Here is a 17,029-nt window from a genome sequence, read left to right on the forward strand (position 1 = left end):
ACAGACGGATATTTAAGTACCCATTTGGGTGAATACTTAAGTTGATGGCTCGAGGATACACCAGCATATCCTCTTTTGCCGGGGTTCGTTGTTGTTGTTTCTCTCACAGAAAATAAAAACTTTCTGCCGACTGGTCGGTACTCTGTGGTACATCTGACTCGGTTTTATGGCCCAGCTGGGATAATATGATGAGCGCAGAGAATGTTTGATTATATGGAGATGGAAGTCTTGAAGAAAGCTACTATAGGGAAATCGGAAGGATGATGGAGATACAGACAGCGAAGAAGATTTCATATAAACAAACACAAAATTTTACCCCCCTTTATCATTCCCCATTGAATGGGTGGAAGGGGAAAGGGGCGGCCAAGTTGAAATGTGTCTTTGGCAACACATGGTGAGACGATAAAACCGAATGCAGGCGATGTGGTTTGCCTTTCGGTTATCTTATTAAATTTGTTCCAATAGATGTGTTTGATGGTTGAAGTTTTTACCCCTAAGGAAATAGGTGAAGATATGGTTGTTAGATGTAGAACAGTTTTTGGCTGTGGGGGGAAATGTATAGAGAAAATGCAAGAAGCTTTAAGAAATTTTGGCAGAATTTAAATGCCAAAACGAATTGGGGATTTTTTAGAAATGAGTAGCAACCAAAGTTGATAAATAGAAAATGGGAATTTTTGAAGGCTACAAGAATTTAAAAAAATCACTTAGGTCAATAAGCCGATGAAACTTGACGAAATTCCCACAAAATTGTTACAAGCAGTGTCAAGGGACATTGAGCGAAAAAAGCTTTAACCACTCTAAGAGATAGCCCAGGACACCGAATGCCTCCTTAAAGAGTGAAACAATTAAAAACAAGCTCTTCAAACATTTTTTTTTGACAATTCTAAAGGTGCCAGGTGAAAGATGAGGAAAAAAAAAATTAGGCGTCTAATACGGATTTTTTTCCAACACTCTGGGTTTCGAAATATGAACTCTTGAAAAACACTTGTTTTTTTTTAGGGGTATTTTGGGTAATTTTTGATCTCAAACTTAGGTATAGGACATGTAGGTTTTGGTCTTATGCATACATGTGCAAAAACTTGGAATAGTTTAATGAGTTTTGACTGAATAACGGAAGAAACAAATTTTAAAAAAACACGTTTTTTGACCGTTTGTAACTGATTTTCGTCGTTTTTTATTTTTATCTTTTTTTCTTTAATAGATACAGGAATAAAGTAGTATGGAGAAATGATAGACCACAACCATGACTAAATGTGTGCGAAGTTTAGAATTTTTTTTTTAGAATTCAACAGGTTATAACTTTTGACCAAGAGCAGATAGAAATTTTATTAAACTTTAATGAGCATCCTGATACAATTACCTTTCATTTGGTATATCACACATAACGGTAGACTAACTACAAGCTACACAATGTTAAATCAAGAAACTTGCGAAAAACCTCAAAACACCAGTGGAGATCTGTTGCCCCCCGAACAGCCACCAGTTTGGGAAGTACCGTAATCTCAGTCTGGAAATTCGACATGGTTGACTTTAAAAAATTCTAACTTCTCTTGTAGGCATCTTTGAAATGAGATTGATACGTCATATGAAAGGTGAAATAATAAGCTTTCACATGTTATATATTTTTATAGGTTGTCAAACAAAAAAATTGATTCCATAGCGTGAGAACATAAAAATAAATGTTTTTTTTTTCTTTTTTTAATGAAATTTGATCGAGTACAAAAAATTCTAGCTCTTTTTGTAGATGTCTCATAGACCTGATCGATATATGTGCCCATGATTATGAAAGTGGACTAAGTCACTTTTTGCATTGTTTGAAGAAAAACTTACATAATAATTTTCTTATAACGATTTAATTATATTTCTTTTATGAAATCACTAGAGGAGCAATAAAGAACTTTATTGACTACGATTTCGCTTTCAAATAAACTTTACCCCTTAATTAATAATTATTTTTATGCTAGATTTGATGCCATTTTTGGGACGGACTTAGTCCATTTTCATAATTAAGGGCACATATATATTTTGAGCTTAGACAATAAGCTTTAAGATGGTATAAAATTTTGTATAGGTTGTTAGGGGAAAAAATGGAATTAATGACTTGAGAAGATGAAAATTCATGTTTTTTTTTGCTTTTTTTGATGAAAATGATTGTTTTCAACAAATTATTTTTATACTTTTTGAGCATTGTAAAAATTTAAAAATGGTTTTATTCTAAAGAAAAAATACTTGGCTTTTAAATTGCATAATTTTTTTTGTAAGCTTTTAAAATAAAAAAATTAATATAATGAGAAAATAAAAAAGGTATTTTTTTATTAGCTTTTCCTTGTAAATTATGATTGTTTGAAATAAGTAAACGCTTCAATTGACTCATTTTAAACAAAAGCACACAACCTGTTTTCTGACGACGTTATCACGTAAAATCATCGTCCGTAAACCGGCTTTACAGACAACCTCTTTTTTTCGAAAATTATAGAACTGTTTTTTCAAATCTGATTTTCTGCCAAACTATTAAATCAATTTCAACGATTTTTATACAAAAGCACTAATATAATTTTAATTGAAATCAGTTTTTTAAAAAAATAATTTTTGGATTTTCAAAAATAATTTGAAAACTTATTTTTCAAAAATCAAATTTTGCAGGATGTTGCTTAGTAATTTCTACAAAATAGTATAGCTACCAAATTTATTTTTAATTTTTTTTTTCAAAAAATTATACTTGAAAAATATAAGTTTTTTTTAAAAAACGGCTCGAACGATTTTGAATTTTTTTATTTTTAAATGCATCTTAATAAAAGAAATCAAACAGCGTACTTATTTTGGAGCTCAATTCGTTTTCAGATATTGTTTTTCACCTTTAAAAAACGATTTTTTGTTTTTTATTTTTCAAATACATTTTCTAAATTTCTATTGAAAATCTCTTAAACATTTAAGCAACTTTAACCCTTAGAGAAAGTTAGTGCGACCCAGTCGTGGATTTTATTTATTTATTTTTATTTTTTTGAAATTCGGTTCAGATTTTCACCGGTAGCAGGAGTCCAAAGTTTCGGACAACAAGTTTTTAAGAGAATTTCTGACTCATGGATAAAAATTCGTTATTACGGTTAGTAAAAAAAAATTGAAAATGGCGTATAAAGCAGATTTTCTTGAGACCGATTTGAAAATCGGTTAATTTTTTTTAAGTTGCTGTTGGATATCCAAAGTTCAGCAGTCAAATTGTTTGCAAAGTTCCTTCTTAAAAATTATCTACAAACTTGATGTGTAAGAAACCCGACCAACAGCTTTGTTTCTTAAAACCGTTATAGATGGTACTTTAGCTCCTGTAAAGCTTTAAAGAAGCAAAATTTTTATTCAACTTCGAGGAATTTCTTGAGTTTTAAGAAAATTTAAAAAAAGTCAGTTTTGTTTAATTTAAATAATCTCATCAAAATCGGGTCAGTATTTCAATAGATTTTCTTAAAGTGAAGTAAATAAAAATCCTTTCTACTAAAATAAACATCTGGTTGACTAAAAACCATTCACACCCACACAGAACTTAAATTCTATTTAATGCAAAAACCACCACTGACCTACTTTTCAACCAAAACAAATAATTACAATCTTATCCTCCATCTTAGCTTCCTTTATTTCTCCTCCTTCTTTCCTTTCAAAAAGTAAAGTAACCTCGTCTTTTCAAATTGGTAAATATTTAAACAACTTCACAACACACAACACACAAAAACCTAAAATCTCCATAAGACTCAACTTTCAACCAATTAGAATCTCATTGGCAATGCTTTTGGCTCGGATTACACGATTGCTCCTAACTTTTTAGTTATATGCAATCCAATCCAGCCAGCAGCGCAGAGCTAGAGAAAAACTTTTTAGCAGCATGCAAATGTTTTAACCAAGAGAAAAAAAAAAACGAAGGAATAACAAACAACATCACTCGCACCAAAAACTCTTAAATTGGTGAAAAGGATCCGCTGCGCACACTTAGCTTTTTACTCTCGCTGCTGAGGAAAATATCCTCGCTGCTGCCATAAGAAGCACGATTTGTGTGTGTTTTTCTTTTGTATTTTCATCGCTCCTGTTTTTGATGTAATCCATGGAGTTGAGAAAAAAAAAAAAAAAAAAAAACAACAAACAAAACAAACTCAACTCTGATCAGCTGAAACACACAACCCAGTTTTGCCAACTCAGCTCAACTCGCTTCTCGTCATCAGGACTTTGCTTCGTGGTGTAAAATGCCAGTAACAAGAAAAGAACAATCAAAGGAGAAGTGTACCTATATATTTGGCTTGGCTTTGGTTCTAGCTCTACAGGGGGTAGCTATTCTGCTACTCTTCCTAACTAAAAGAAACAGAATTCGCATAGCTCGAGGAATCCCTTTGCGGTTGTTTTCGCATTTACAAGTTTAGTTGCTGCTTTTAACGACTTTGCATAAATTAACTCAAGAAATTACATTTTAAATGCATGACGAGACGTTACGAGAGGAAGGATATATCTACTCTTTCTCATGGCTTGATGGAATAGAAATAGAAATAACCAAAACCTTTTTTCGTCACTTTCGTCTTCGTTTCTTGGTGTTGCTATATAACGAAATACAAAAATAACATTCACAATGAGGATGATAATACAATTATTCACCGCTAGGTCTTGATGTTGCTTTGCCTTTGTTTTTCTATTCAAATTTTGGATAAGCTATCGGAATCATTCTTTTTCATTCCGAAATCAAATTCGAATTGAATTCTTCTTTGTTTTTTTTTGAGATTTTTTGATGGAAAATTTGGAATCCAATCTGGAATTGATAATGAAAATACAAATAACTGAATGAATGGTTAAAAAATTTCACACTTTTTTTCAAGGTGAAGCAGATTAAGTTGTTAGAGATGGTTTTTTGGTTAAATTATTGTCATTAGGTGTTAATTTTTAAAACACTGTGTACACTAGAAGGCACAATATACAACAACAAAAATGTATGGAAATTATTGTAACTGACGCAAAAAAGTGAGACATGTTAATTGAATTCCAACATAATAATTATTGGTGCAGACTCATTTCCACTGTCGGCAAAGAAATCAGTGCACAATTTTCTGAAAAAAAATTTTAAACAAACATTTTCTGGGATTTTTATTTCAATTCTTGGATGACATAAAAATTGCTGAAAATCTTGTGCAAATATTATTTTTTTTTTTTATCAAGAATATGGAATTTTAATTGGTCGTTGACTTCAATATGCGTACTATTTTTTGATAAATTTTTTTTTGTAATGGAAAATCACAAACATTTTTTTCTATTCATTACTATTCATCGATACCAGGGGCGTATTTACCGCTGCATCAGGTGTATCCTATAACAGGGCCCCCGACATATATTACCTCCAAAAAATTGATTATTAAGGTGGAGCGATTTTATTTTAATTTTTTTATTTTCGGATTGGCATAGTAATAAAAAGTTGCGGTTTTTATAAACGAACAAAACTGTATACTTAAATTTTTTAAATAGTTCCATTTTGAGGTGCCCCAAGCCCTCTGAATACTTAAAAAGGGAAATTTTTGACCTTTAAATTAAATGCGGAAAAATAAGGTTCAATATAAATTTTCTTTTAAATTCATGTTTCACTGAGTGTGAAACTTGAACTAAATAAGTTATTTGACTTTTTTAATCTTACGAAAAGTATGAACATCGAAATTTAAGAATTCTAGATTTTCAACTAACCGCACCTTTGTTAAAATTTTTGATTGAAATCTCAATTAAAAGTTAAGTGAAACATATTTCTTAGATGATTCAAACTAAGTTAAATATGAATTTAAAAGAAAATTTATATTGAACTTTATTTTTCCCCATTTAATTTAAAGGTCAAAAAGTCCCCTTTTTAAGCATTCAGAATGCTTGATGCACCTCAAAATGAAATTATTTAAAAATTTTAAGTATACAGTTTTGTTTGTTTATAAATAGCGCAACTTTTACTATTATTACTATGCCAATTCGAAAATAAAAAACAAAAATAAAATCACTTCACCCTATTGATTATTCTAAATTTTCTATAACCATATTTTGTGCATGCGTCTCTGCAATAGTTTTTTGTTTCTGTGTATCAACACAAACAAAACCAATGTAAAAAGGGTTGGGGTCAAAATTCTGCCGGGATCAAAATTCTTTTGTCAAAATTCTGCTTTCAAAATTCTGTTTTTCATAATTCTGTTTTTCAAAATTCTGCAAAAAATTAAAAAAAGGGTTTGGAAAAAAGAGCGCGCTTTTTAACATTTTCCAAACCCTTTTTTAATTTTTTGCAAAATTCTGTAAAATCATCTTCTTGAAAAATTATTTGCTTATTTGATTATTTAAATAAATAATTTGTCATTCTTTGAATGCATATTAATTTTGTTTTATGAATGAATAAATTTGAAAATATTAAGAAAATGTTTTTAATACTATACATTTCTTAAAATAATTTATGGCGTTTTCGATTGGCAGTCCGGAAGCGTCCGGAATCATTCTGAAAAAATTTTATTATATTAATTTGTCAAATAAAGATGAAAAATTTGAAAAAGAAAAGGAATATCTTGTATCAAACAACATCGTTTCCAATAAGTTATAGATTTTATTTGGAAGAAAGTCAGTCTCTGCATTTAAAAAAATTTTTGCGACACTTAAACAAAAAAAATTTAGGAAAGTACCAATGTTGAATTACATTGATGAGGTGTATTTTTCTTTAGTATGCTATAAAAAAAAAAAAAAAAACAAAATTGGCAGAATTTTTTGTTCAAGTATAATGCTGGCAGAATTTTGAAAAGCAGAATAGAAAAAAAGCAGAATTTTGAAGCCAGAATTTTGACCCGATCCCAAATAAAAATGTAATAAATATTTTACGGACCAACCATTTACGCCTCCAAAACGACTCCGAAACGTCCAAAACGCGTCCCAAACGCGTCAAAAAAGCTTCCGAAACGCGTCAAAAACTCGTCCGAAATACTTCCCAAACGCGTCCGAAATGCGTCCGAAACGCGTCCAAAACGCGTCTAAAACGCTTCCCAAACGCGTCCCAAACGCGTCCGAAACGCGTCCGAAAACGCGCCAAAAACGCGTCCGAAACGCTTCCCAAACGCGTCCAAAACGCGTCCCAAACGCGTCCAAAACGCGTCTAACATGCGTCCATTATTCATCTATTTGTAAGACGTTATCACGTCAAAAAGCTTGAAAGAGTGTGTCCAAGTCTACAAGTCTAGAAGATTGAGTGGCCCTCAAAAAAATTTGAATATAGGGCCCCCAAAGGGCTAGATACGACACAGATCAATTACTCAAGTGTATTTATTAAATTTGATATTATTATTTTGATTTATAATAAAGAAGCTTCAATTTGGTCACTGTGGTGTATGCGTAATATTTTGTAAAATAGAAAACTTGAAAGGTTTTTTTTTTTAATGGCTGACCAAAAAATAATGCAATCAATTGAATAAATATTATTGGAAATATAAAAGTACAAACAGAAGAGATCAAAAATTAGCATGCATGTATGACATTTTTTCAAAGCTTACCCGAATTTTAATTATTTGTTATTTTATTTTAATATACTACATAAGTTTGGAATTCGCTTTATTGGACACTAAAATTTGGAACATCTTTAAAAGCTGACAAAATTTTACATTAATTGTTCCCCAAATTTTTCCAAATTAGTTTTGCTTGTCACTGAGATTATTTTTTTATGCTTTAATTAGCTATCTCAATATACTTTTTGTGATCCACAAATCCCTCCTTACCCGAACCCTAGCTCATCATTCCATCAAACCACCAGACGCACGCCATCTAAAACAACCTAGTACCAATCTCGGTTATTATAGACGCCCGCCAGAGGTGAATAGAGGGTGATTTTAAATGTCAACAACACTTGACACTATAAAAAGAAAATCCCTCCTCCCTCAAAATGTGTATTTGCTTAGAGAGAGAACAGAAAATAATTGGCCTCGCGATGTGTGATATCACAAAGAAATCAGAGTACGACACTCTTACTACTTATACTCGTATCATCAGCTGGCCAAGTCTCAATTATCTACTGTTTCGTCTTCGTGACATGTGAAATCGTTTCCGATACTCCGACGACGACGACAACGTTTATCTCACAGCTTATCCCCTTTAGACGCTGCCCCTAAACAAAGTCTATAAAGCAAAAAAGAATTATTCTCTCGATAAAACTTAAGTCGATCACTCGCAAGTCGCAAAGGCAGTCAAAGGCTGATGGTCCAGTCGGGAGCGTGCGTTTAACAGAAAACGTTATCAGTAAAATTTTCAAGACCCGATTATGACAGATTCACATCAAACGAAAATACCTCCATCGATAACTGTCAATGGAGAAAAAGGTGACGAAGAAGAGGCTCGGGAGCCTCTACAACCGAAGTTTGTTTTAGGCAAGAAAAAGTCGAATAACCTCGGTGCTCGTTCGGGTAAATTTATTCGCGGTCTTTTGCCAATTTTCGGTTGGATCTGTGATTATGACACTGAGTGTGCTATTAATGATTTTATTGCCGGAATCACTCTGGGACTTACAATCATTCCCGAGAGTATTGCATGTGCTTTATTGGCAGGACTTCCAGCTCATTATGGACTTTGTTCGGCGTTTTTAGGTGAGTGGCATTAGACGAGGTCTTGAAAGCGGTTCATCTCTATCATGACTCTTCAACAGGTTCATTTGTTTACCTGTTCTTCGGTTCGATTGATAAGGTCATCGTTGGACCTACAAGCTTGGTGGCCCTTGTCAGTGTTCAGTTTACAATGGGCAAGCCTGTTGAATTCGCTGTGGTATTGACATTTTTAGCTGGCATTGTGCAGCTGATAATGGGAAGCTTGCAACTAGGTGAGTCAAGTTTGACGTTTTTTTATATTATTTTGTTAATTGATTTTATGTTCCCTTGTTAACTCAACTCGTATCAGCTTGTGTCTTGACGAAGTTTTATGATGCTGATGCGTGATAATTGGCGTGAAATAGTGTGATAAATAGGATCTAATTGAAACAACAAATAGGTAATGAATCTTTTGTTTTGACAAAATAGACTTGAGGTCTTAACGATGTTTTGATTAGAGCTTGCTATACCAGGAAAACCCTTGAGAATCTTGCTATTTTTTTTTTTCTTTCTTTTTTTTGTGAAAGAAATCTGAGAATCATGTGGCGTCCAAGTGAGCAAATTAATATAAATAAAAAAAAAAAAACTCAAGTAAACGAACGATATGACAAGTTCAATTAGAGCACGAGTTAGATAGTGGATATAAGATTTTTTTTTATTTGTAGCTTGTGCCGTCGCGTCGGTTTTCGGACGGCTTATGGTTAGCATAGGGGGAAGTTATTAGCGATGTTATATTAGTTTATTAAATTAAGATTAAGCTAAGTTTTAGATATCTGTGATTTTTTTTTTGATTTGGAATTCATTTAGAACATTATTAAATTTTTGAGATAAATGCATTTATTGATGTAGTGATTTGTTTTGATTTGCATTGATGCATAATGTCAACTTTTTTGTTGCAAAATAGAACTATTTTGAAATTTTGTACGTAAGGCATTAAGACAAAACAAAAATTTACGACTAAGAGATTAAAAAAATTGCACGACTGGGGTCGCAGGTACTTGCTCTTATGGTAAAAATTACTCTAATGTTAAAGTTTTTCATTGAACAAAATAAGGGAAAATTTAAAATTTGATATTTTAGTGTTGCAAAATAAATAAAATCTGTTTTTATAAATAATTAAATGCCGTTTTAAATGATCTTTTACAAAAAACTAAAAAAACTATTATTTTATTTCTAGTATAAAAAGGAATTTTTAGAAAAAATTTTTCGAAAATCTTTAGAGCCGTTTTTTAAAAAAATAATTTTTTATATATAAAAATTTTCTAACATTTTTCAAAAAAAAAGTTGATATGCAATTTTGAATAAATAATTAATTTACACATAAAAACAAAATTCCAAAATTTTTCACCAGCTCGTTTCCAAAAAATTGATTTTTCAAAAAAAAAATCTTGAAATATTTTTTAAAAATCCAAAAATGTGTTTTTTGAAAAATTAAAAATTTTTTTTAAATAATGATTGTTTAAACGTTTCTGTATTAAAAATTTGGTCGAAATCTGTTTTGTCGTTTTTGAGAAATTCATAAATCCAAAAAACCGTTCTATGACAGGTACCGTTTAATTTTAATATTTTAAAATTAAATATTTTTATTTTTTTATTTTGATGTAGATTCTATGTGAAACAAACATTTATTTTAAAATAAAGGACATTTATGTCAATTTGCATGTGTTTACATTTACCCCAGAATATTTTTATAATGCGTAAATGAAAACAACGTATTCTGGGGGTAAATATAAACATATTATTTTTGCTGAAATTATTGGGTTTCATAAAAATAAAGTATTTTTTAGTCAATTACTATTGCTAAAGTGCCGCGGAGTCACATTTTAAAGTAGCCCACCCCACACCATCATTTTCAGTGGATGATGTTGCAAAATCGGTCTTTGGCGTAGAATAATCATTTTTAGCAAAAAAACAAAACCGACTTCCATGGATCTGAAACTGGTTTTATGGTTTTTAAAATAGTTACTATGGCTAAAAGTGAACCAAATTGAAATGGGACCACACTGCAGCCACCAGCTTTCCAATACAAAAAGAATTATCAAAATTGGTTCACTCAGTCCAAAGTTATGCGGTAACAAACATAAAAATTAAAAAAAATACAGACGAATTGAATACCTCCTCCTTTTTGGAAGTCGGTAAAACAAAAAATATGACGTTCAGAGCTGCTTAGGATGCATATTGGAAAACAAAAACTTTTATTGGAATTTGAAAAAGTTTTTTTCAAATAATTTCTTGAACGTTTTTCAAGTCGTTATCCATATGATAATGAGGAAATTCTAAACCCAAACATGGTGGGGTATTTGTAAACATGCCATATTTGACAGTAATTTGAACAATTTGGGAAATAAAGAATAATTACCATCATTTCATATTTGCATTTGAGGATACCTGTCAAGTTGTTCCGTGAAAACATATTAAAATCTAAAGTCAAAAGAAAAAAATTGAACGACTGGGGTCGCACGTACTTGCTCTTATGCTTAAAGTAACTCTAATGTTAAAGCTTTTTGTTTTTATTCAAGAAATTTGAAATTTGATATTTTTTGAAGAAATTTCAAAAGTAGTATAAAAAAATTAAATCTGTTTTTATAATTAATTAAACACCGTTTTAAATGATCTTTTACAAAAAAAACAAGTATGCCATTTTATTTCTTGTATTAAAAGGTATTTTAAGAAAAAAATTTTGAAAATCGTAGGAGCCGTTTTTTAAAAAAATAATAATTTTTTATAAATAAAAATTTTCTAACATTTTTCAAAAAAAAGTTGGTATGCCATTTTGAAGAAATAATTAATCTACACATTAAAACGAAATTTAAAGATTTTTCGTCAAACCGTTTTCAAAAAATTGATTTTTCGAAAAAAATTTTTGAAATATTTTTTAAAAATCCAAAAGTGTGTTTTTTTTCAAAATTTTCTTAAATTTTAATATTACCTTTACGTAAACGCTCTTGTATAAAAATTTTCGCTAAAAGCGGATAAGTCTTGTACGAGTTATTCATAAATAAAAAAAAAAACGTTCTATGACAGGTACCGTTAATAACGGTACAAAAAATATTTTTTTTATTTCAAAAGTTGGCTCTTATGTGTAATATTTCACACAAAAATTTAAATCAATATCGTTAGATCCGTTTTTGAAAAAAATTAACTTTTCTATTTCCGTTATATGGCAGGTACCGTTATAAAATAAAATTATGTGATATTGATATTAATAAAACTATATTGAAGCGTATTCATAGTTATTGTTTAACTTAACCTAGGGTTCATTCTACGTAGTTCAAATAGTATAAGATCCAGTTTTTCTTAAAAGCAGCCTAAACATTGTTTATATATACATACATAAATACCCCCCAATTTGTTTCTTTGACTTATTAATGTTAATTAAAGCACATGTTGTGATTGTTTTGCGTGTACCTAAATCAACATAATTCAAAAATGAATGTTCAATATTTGTTAAAAATTAAACAAATAAGAGATGATGAGGCAAACATGAAGCAAAATACGTTTTTTTTTTTTTTATTCAATACAAAAATGAGAATAGAATTCTGAATGGAAAAATAATTATTTGATAAAAATTTATATCACAATCTAGGTAGTTATAAATAGTTCTATTATAATCAAATTTGTTGTTTCAGAAAAATTATATTAAACTAAATTAACATTTACATAATAAGTAAAAATCAAATAAGCATTGATAACACTAAAGAAATTTACTATAGTCAAACTCGAGATGACAAACAGGCACGCTCTTTGTATCGAGCTACGACTTAAAGCACTGAAGCAATATTGGTTTCAAATTTGTTGGAAAAGTTATATAAATCATTTTCTTTCTAATTTATTTGCTTTCCATTCCAAATTAAAAAAAAAAATGTTATCTATTGCAAATAAAAAAATTTTCTGCATTGAAAAAAAAAAAATGTTTGCTAGTAAAGTCGGCTTACGGACAATAATTTTACGTGATAATGTCATAAGATAACAGGTTGTGTGCTTTAGATAATACAATATTATTTAAAAACTATTCATAAGCAAACAAAATTTAAAAAAAAGTATTGGGCTATCTTGGAATTCGAGCCCCAGACCTTTGGTGCAAAAGGCAGTTTTACACTATCAGCTGCTGGACTCTAAGTTGGACTTGGCATCATATGATTTGGCTTTCAAGATGAAATTGCAATCTATAAAACACTGCTAACGGAAATTGGAACGGCATGATGAGTCTAAAAATAACGGTACCACCTGTCATTTACCAATTTTGGAAAAGTTTAATTTTCTTAAAAACGGCTCCTACAGTTTTTATTAAGAAAATCAAGTATAAGTTTTTAAATAAGATAATATCTATTATATATATTGAAGTTTGGTTTTGTGTACGTTCGCTAACCGGCCACACCGGCTAACTTATTTTGCTTATTTTTTTTAAATCAAAGGCGAATAAGAGGAGAAGGTTTAAGGCAAAAAAAAATTTAAGAATTTATAGGGTAAATAGTTGTAACACGACATTGAAAAAAGAGGCTATTTTCTAAACGGTAAGTCGTAAAGAGTTGACTTTTTTTTAAATGATAGACAAAATTATTCAATAGTTAAAAAAGGTATTGAAAAAATTCAAAAAAATTTCAAAACCAAGTTGTGAAGGTTTTTTTGCAGTCATAGACCTTCGACAAAAGACTAATTAGAGTTACGAAAAATTTTGCACAGAAATTTGAGTTACACCATGAGAAAGATATTAAAAAAAAAAATTAGGCGTCTTATACGGATTTTTTTCATAGGCCCTGGATTTTGAAATTTGAATTTTTGAAAATCAACTAATTTTTAATGACATTTTTTAGTAGTTTTTATTTTTTTTGTAATTTTAATAAGCCTCCAAAAAATCTCAAGCGTATAGGAAATATAGGCTTTAGTCATGCGCAAGCATTTACAAATTTTTAAATTTTAAAATGATTTTTGACCGAATAACGGGAACAACAAGTTTTTTTGTCCCAAGTTTTTTGGCCGTTTTTAACATATGCCACTTTTGCTAAAAGTTTAAAAGTGAATATTTTTAAACTCATTTTACGAACTTTTCAAGTTTTGATTCCCTTTTTCATTTAAAATGTTAACTAATTATAGAGTCGAAAATTAAAAATAAAAACAAAAAATGGCGGAACGAAGTCCGCCGGGTCAGCTAGTCTTTTAATAAAAAAAGTGTTTTTTTTTTTCAAAAATCCTTCTTAACGGTACCTCCCATAGAACCGTTTTTTTTTTTGTTTTTATTATTTCAAATTACTAGTTCAATTTTAACGATTTTTTGTATGCAAAAACATTTAGGTACATATTGGCTAATTACACTGGTTAACAAAATTAAACTTTTTTTTTGCCGAAACAAAAATATAGTTTTCTGAATGTTTTCGGTGTGCTGAATTCGAATCCGAAGTCAAAAAAAATTAATCAGCTCCCGTTTTTAAAATTATACCGTTAGATTATGCAGTACTTCGGACCTTATTCTTTTATATAAGGAAAATTTAAATTTTTAAATCTGTTTAAATCTTTCCGATATCTTTTTTATTGCCCGAGATATCCTCAGTTGTTTGGTATTTTTATAAATTTTATAACGTCATTATCTCCTTTATGATAATATGAAGAAAAACCCACTTACTTCATTTTAAGATATCTCGGGCAATACAAAAGATATTAAAAAGATTTAAACAGGTATCGAAAGATGGAAAACAGTTCTTATAGAAACCATTACTAAATATTCTCAAACAATTTTCCTTTTACAAAAGAATAAGGTCCGAAGAAATAAAAAAAAACGTTTTTTTTTTTTGCATTTTCTAACGGTAATATCTCAAAAACGGGAGCTGATTAGTTGTTTTTGACTTCGGATTCGAGTTCAATACACTGAAAACCTTCAGTGTTTTTGTTTTGACAACAAAACCCTTGTGTTATAAATCAAAATCAAAAATTAAATTTTTTTTTTTTTTGAAAAATTAAGTTTTCGAAAACGTGACATTGATTTTTTTACCAATTTATTAAAATTTTTTTTTCAAAACGGCTCTAACGATTTTGAATTTTTTTTTCTAAAAATGCATCTTTATGAAAGAATTTATACTGCATACCTACTGTTTTGGTGATCAATATCATTTTTTTATTTTTTAAGGACGAATTTTAAGTTTTTTTTGTATATGTACATTTACAAAATTTGTATAAAAAAAGTTGTTAGTTCTAAGACCAAGTTCGTGTGACTAAGGCGTGCATTTAATTTTTGAATTTTTTGTAAAAAAAAAAATCGTTTATGAAGTTTAAAAAAGCAAAAAGGCAACTTTATTTAACATACCTAAGAGCAAGCAGTGCGACGGAGTCGTGCATATTTTATTAAAAGTGTCACTAGATCGGTCTCAGATCATTATGATTTTTGCCTCTAGAGCACACCATAATAAATTTAAAGCAAATTCACAAATCCTTTAACCAGCAGACTTGCAAGACACTTTTAACGATACCTCATGTGTTTGATTACGATCAGTAGTTTAGGAGCTATAATGCCACAGATGAACACCTCTACTATTTCTAGCTCATTTAAAACCTTTTATTTTATTAATTGACAATTTAAAATAATATGAAGCTAGGTAGCTCAGTTTGCAAACTTTATTATATCTTTATATATCATTTTTTTTTTTATTTTATTAAAATTATTTAAAAAAATTATTTTAAATTTCGTTATTTTAAATTTTCTTTTCAGGTTTCCTCTTCGAATTCATCTCAATGCCTGTAATAAAAGCCTTCTCAACAGCAACAGCCATTCTAGTCATCGAATCCCAGATCAAAGTAATGCTTGGCATAAAATATCTAGCAGCTGGATTTATTGAATCAATAAGAACTTTATCATTTCGTTTAGATGAATCTAATTTAGGTGATTTCCTAATGGGTTTATCAGCCATAATATTTTTAGTATTCTTCGAGGTAATTAATTTCAACTTTTTAACAAAAAAAAAAAAAAAAAAAAAACACTCAATCTAACTTAAAACGTCTCAGAGTAGTTTCTTGGAAGAGTCGCCGAACGTCCAAATCAACCAAAAGTGAAAAAACTCATCTACCAATATTTATCATTTTCAAGAAATACCTTAATTGTATTTATAACCGCGATGGTTACAGTGGTCTGGATTAGTCAATTACCTGCACAAACATCAGAGACATTATCAAATACAACTTTAGTTGTTCCATATGCTTTGAGTAAAACTGCAATGTCTGGTTTTCCAAATTTTACATTTCCAGCTATGAAAATTGTAACGCCAGAAAAGACATTTTATTTTGTTGACATTTTGGCCGAATTGAATTTGGGAATAATTGTCATACCAATTGTTGGGGTTTTGACAAATATTTCAATTGGAAAATTGAGTAAGTTCACTTAAAAGGTGTTTTGAGAAAGACAAATTGACGGTATTTTTTGTTTTAGATCCAAAATGTAGAGCCAGTGCTAATCAAGAACTTTTTACCCTTGGACTTTGTAACATAATTGGATCAAGTGTTCAGTCAATGCCAACTTCAGGAGCTTTTACCCGATATGCCATTAGTTCTGCCTGTGGCCTCAAGACTCCAATGGCAAACTTATATTCAGGTAATGGAACCTTTTAGAGGGAAAAAGTTTCAAGAGGTCTTAATGGGCTAATTTTTTTTTTCAGGAATGATCGTCCTTTTAGCCCTTGGTTTCCTTAGCCCCTACCTGAACTACATTCCCGAAGCCACTTTAGCCGCCATTTTGATGTGTGCCATCGTAACCCTCATTGATTTCAATCTTCCGCTAAGACTTTGGCAAGAAAGTCGAAGAGACTTCTACATTTGGTGCATATGTTTCAGCGCATGCGTCATGTTCGGCGTTGAAGTGGGACTTTTGGTGGGAATCATCATAACAGTGTCCTATCTTCTCTATCTTTGGGCCCGACCTGAAGTCACTGTCAAAATAGATTCGGTAAGTTTCAAAAAGTCTTGAAAGAAACCGGCAAGACTAAATTCTACTTTTTGACAGATTGACGATATGCAATACATCTCGGTGACACCAGGAAATGGAGTCTACTTTCCGGCGATCAATTTTCTCCGTGGGAAAATTCTCAAAGCATGCATTCAGGCTGATTTCAAAATTCCAGTCGTTATCAATTGCAAAATGATCACAGGTCTTGACTATACCGCAGCTCAAGGCATATCCCGGTTATCAACAGATCTCTGTCAAGAGGGCAACGGATCACTTTTGATCCTCTACCACATGAATATGAACCAGCAAAAATTAATCGATCTCACAGAGAACTTAGTCTTTTGTGAGAGTAAAGAGAAAATACGTGAATTTTTAACGCAAGAGTCTTTGCGAAATGGTTTCATTAATCTAAAAGCACATATCCGGGCGTCCATTGACTTAGGCTATAAGGTTGATATAGAATAGAATAAAAAAAAATAAAAACTAGAAAATTGAAAATCGA

General features: G+C 30.4%; 1 protein-coding gene across 1 annotated transcript; it reads left to right on the top strand.

Annotated features, from left to right (window-relative positions):
- The first annotated feature begins 8,013 nt into the window (after window positions 1–8,013).
- LOC129919736 (sodium-independent sulfate anion transporter) lies at window positions 8,014–17,029 on the top strand. The gene is made up of 7 exons (XM_056000724.1): window positions 8,014–8,603; window positions 8,663–8,833; window positions 15,301–15,521; window positions 15,599–15,956; window positions 16,015–16,176; window positions 16,241–16,527; window positions 16,585–17,029. The coding sequence occupies exons 1-7, from the start codon at window positions 8,282–8,284 to the stop codon at window positions 16,990–16,992; spliced, it is 1,929 nt and encodes a 642-aa protein (XP_055856699.1). The 5' UTR covers window positions 8,014–8,281; the 3' UTR covers window positions 16,993–17,029.

Source organism: Episyrphus balteatus, chromosome 4, assembly GCF_945859705.1.
Source record: "Episyrphus balteatus chromosome 4, idEpiBalt1.1, whole genome shotgun sequence".
Classification (NCBI taxonomy): domain Eukaryota; kingdom Metazoa; phylum Arthropoda; class Insecta; order Diptera; family Syrphidae; genus Episyrphus; species Episyrphus balteatus.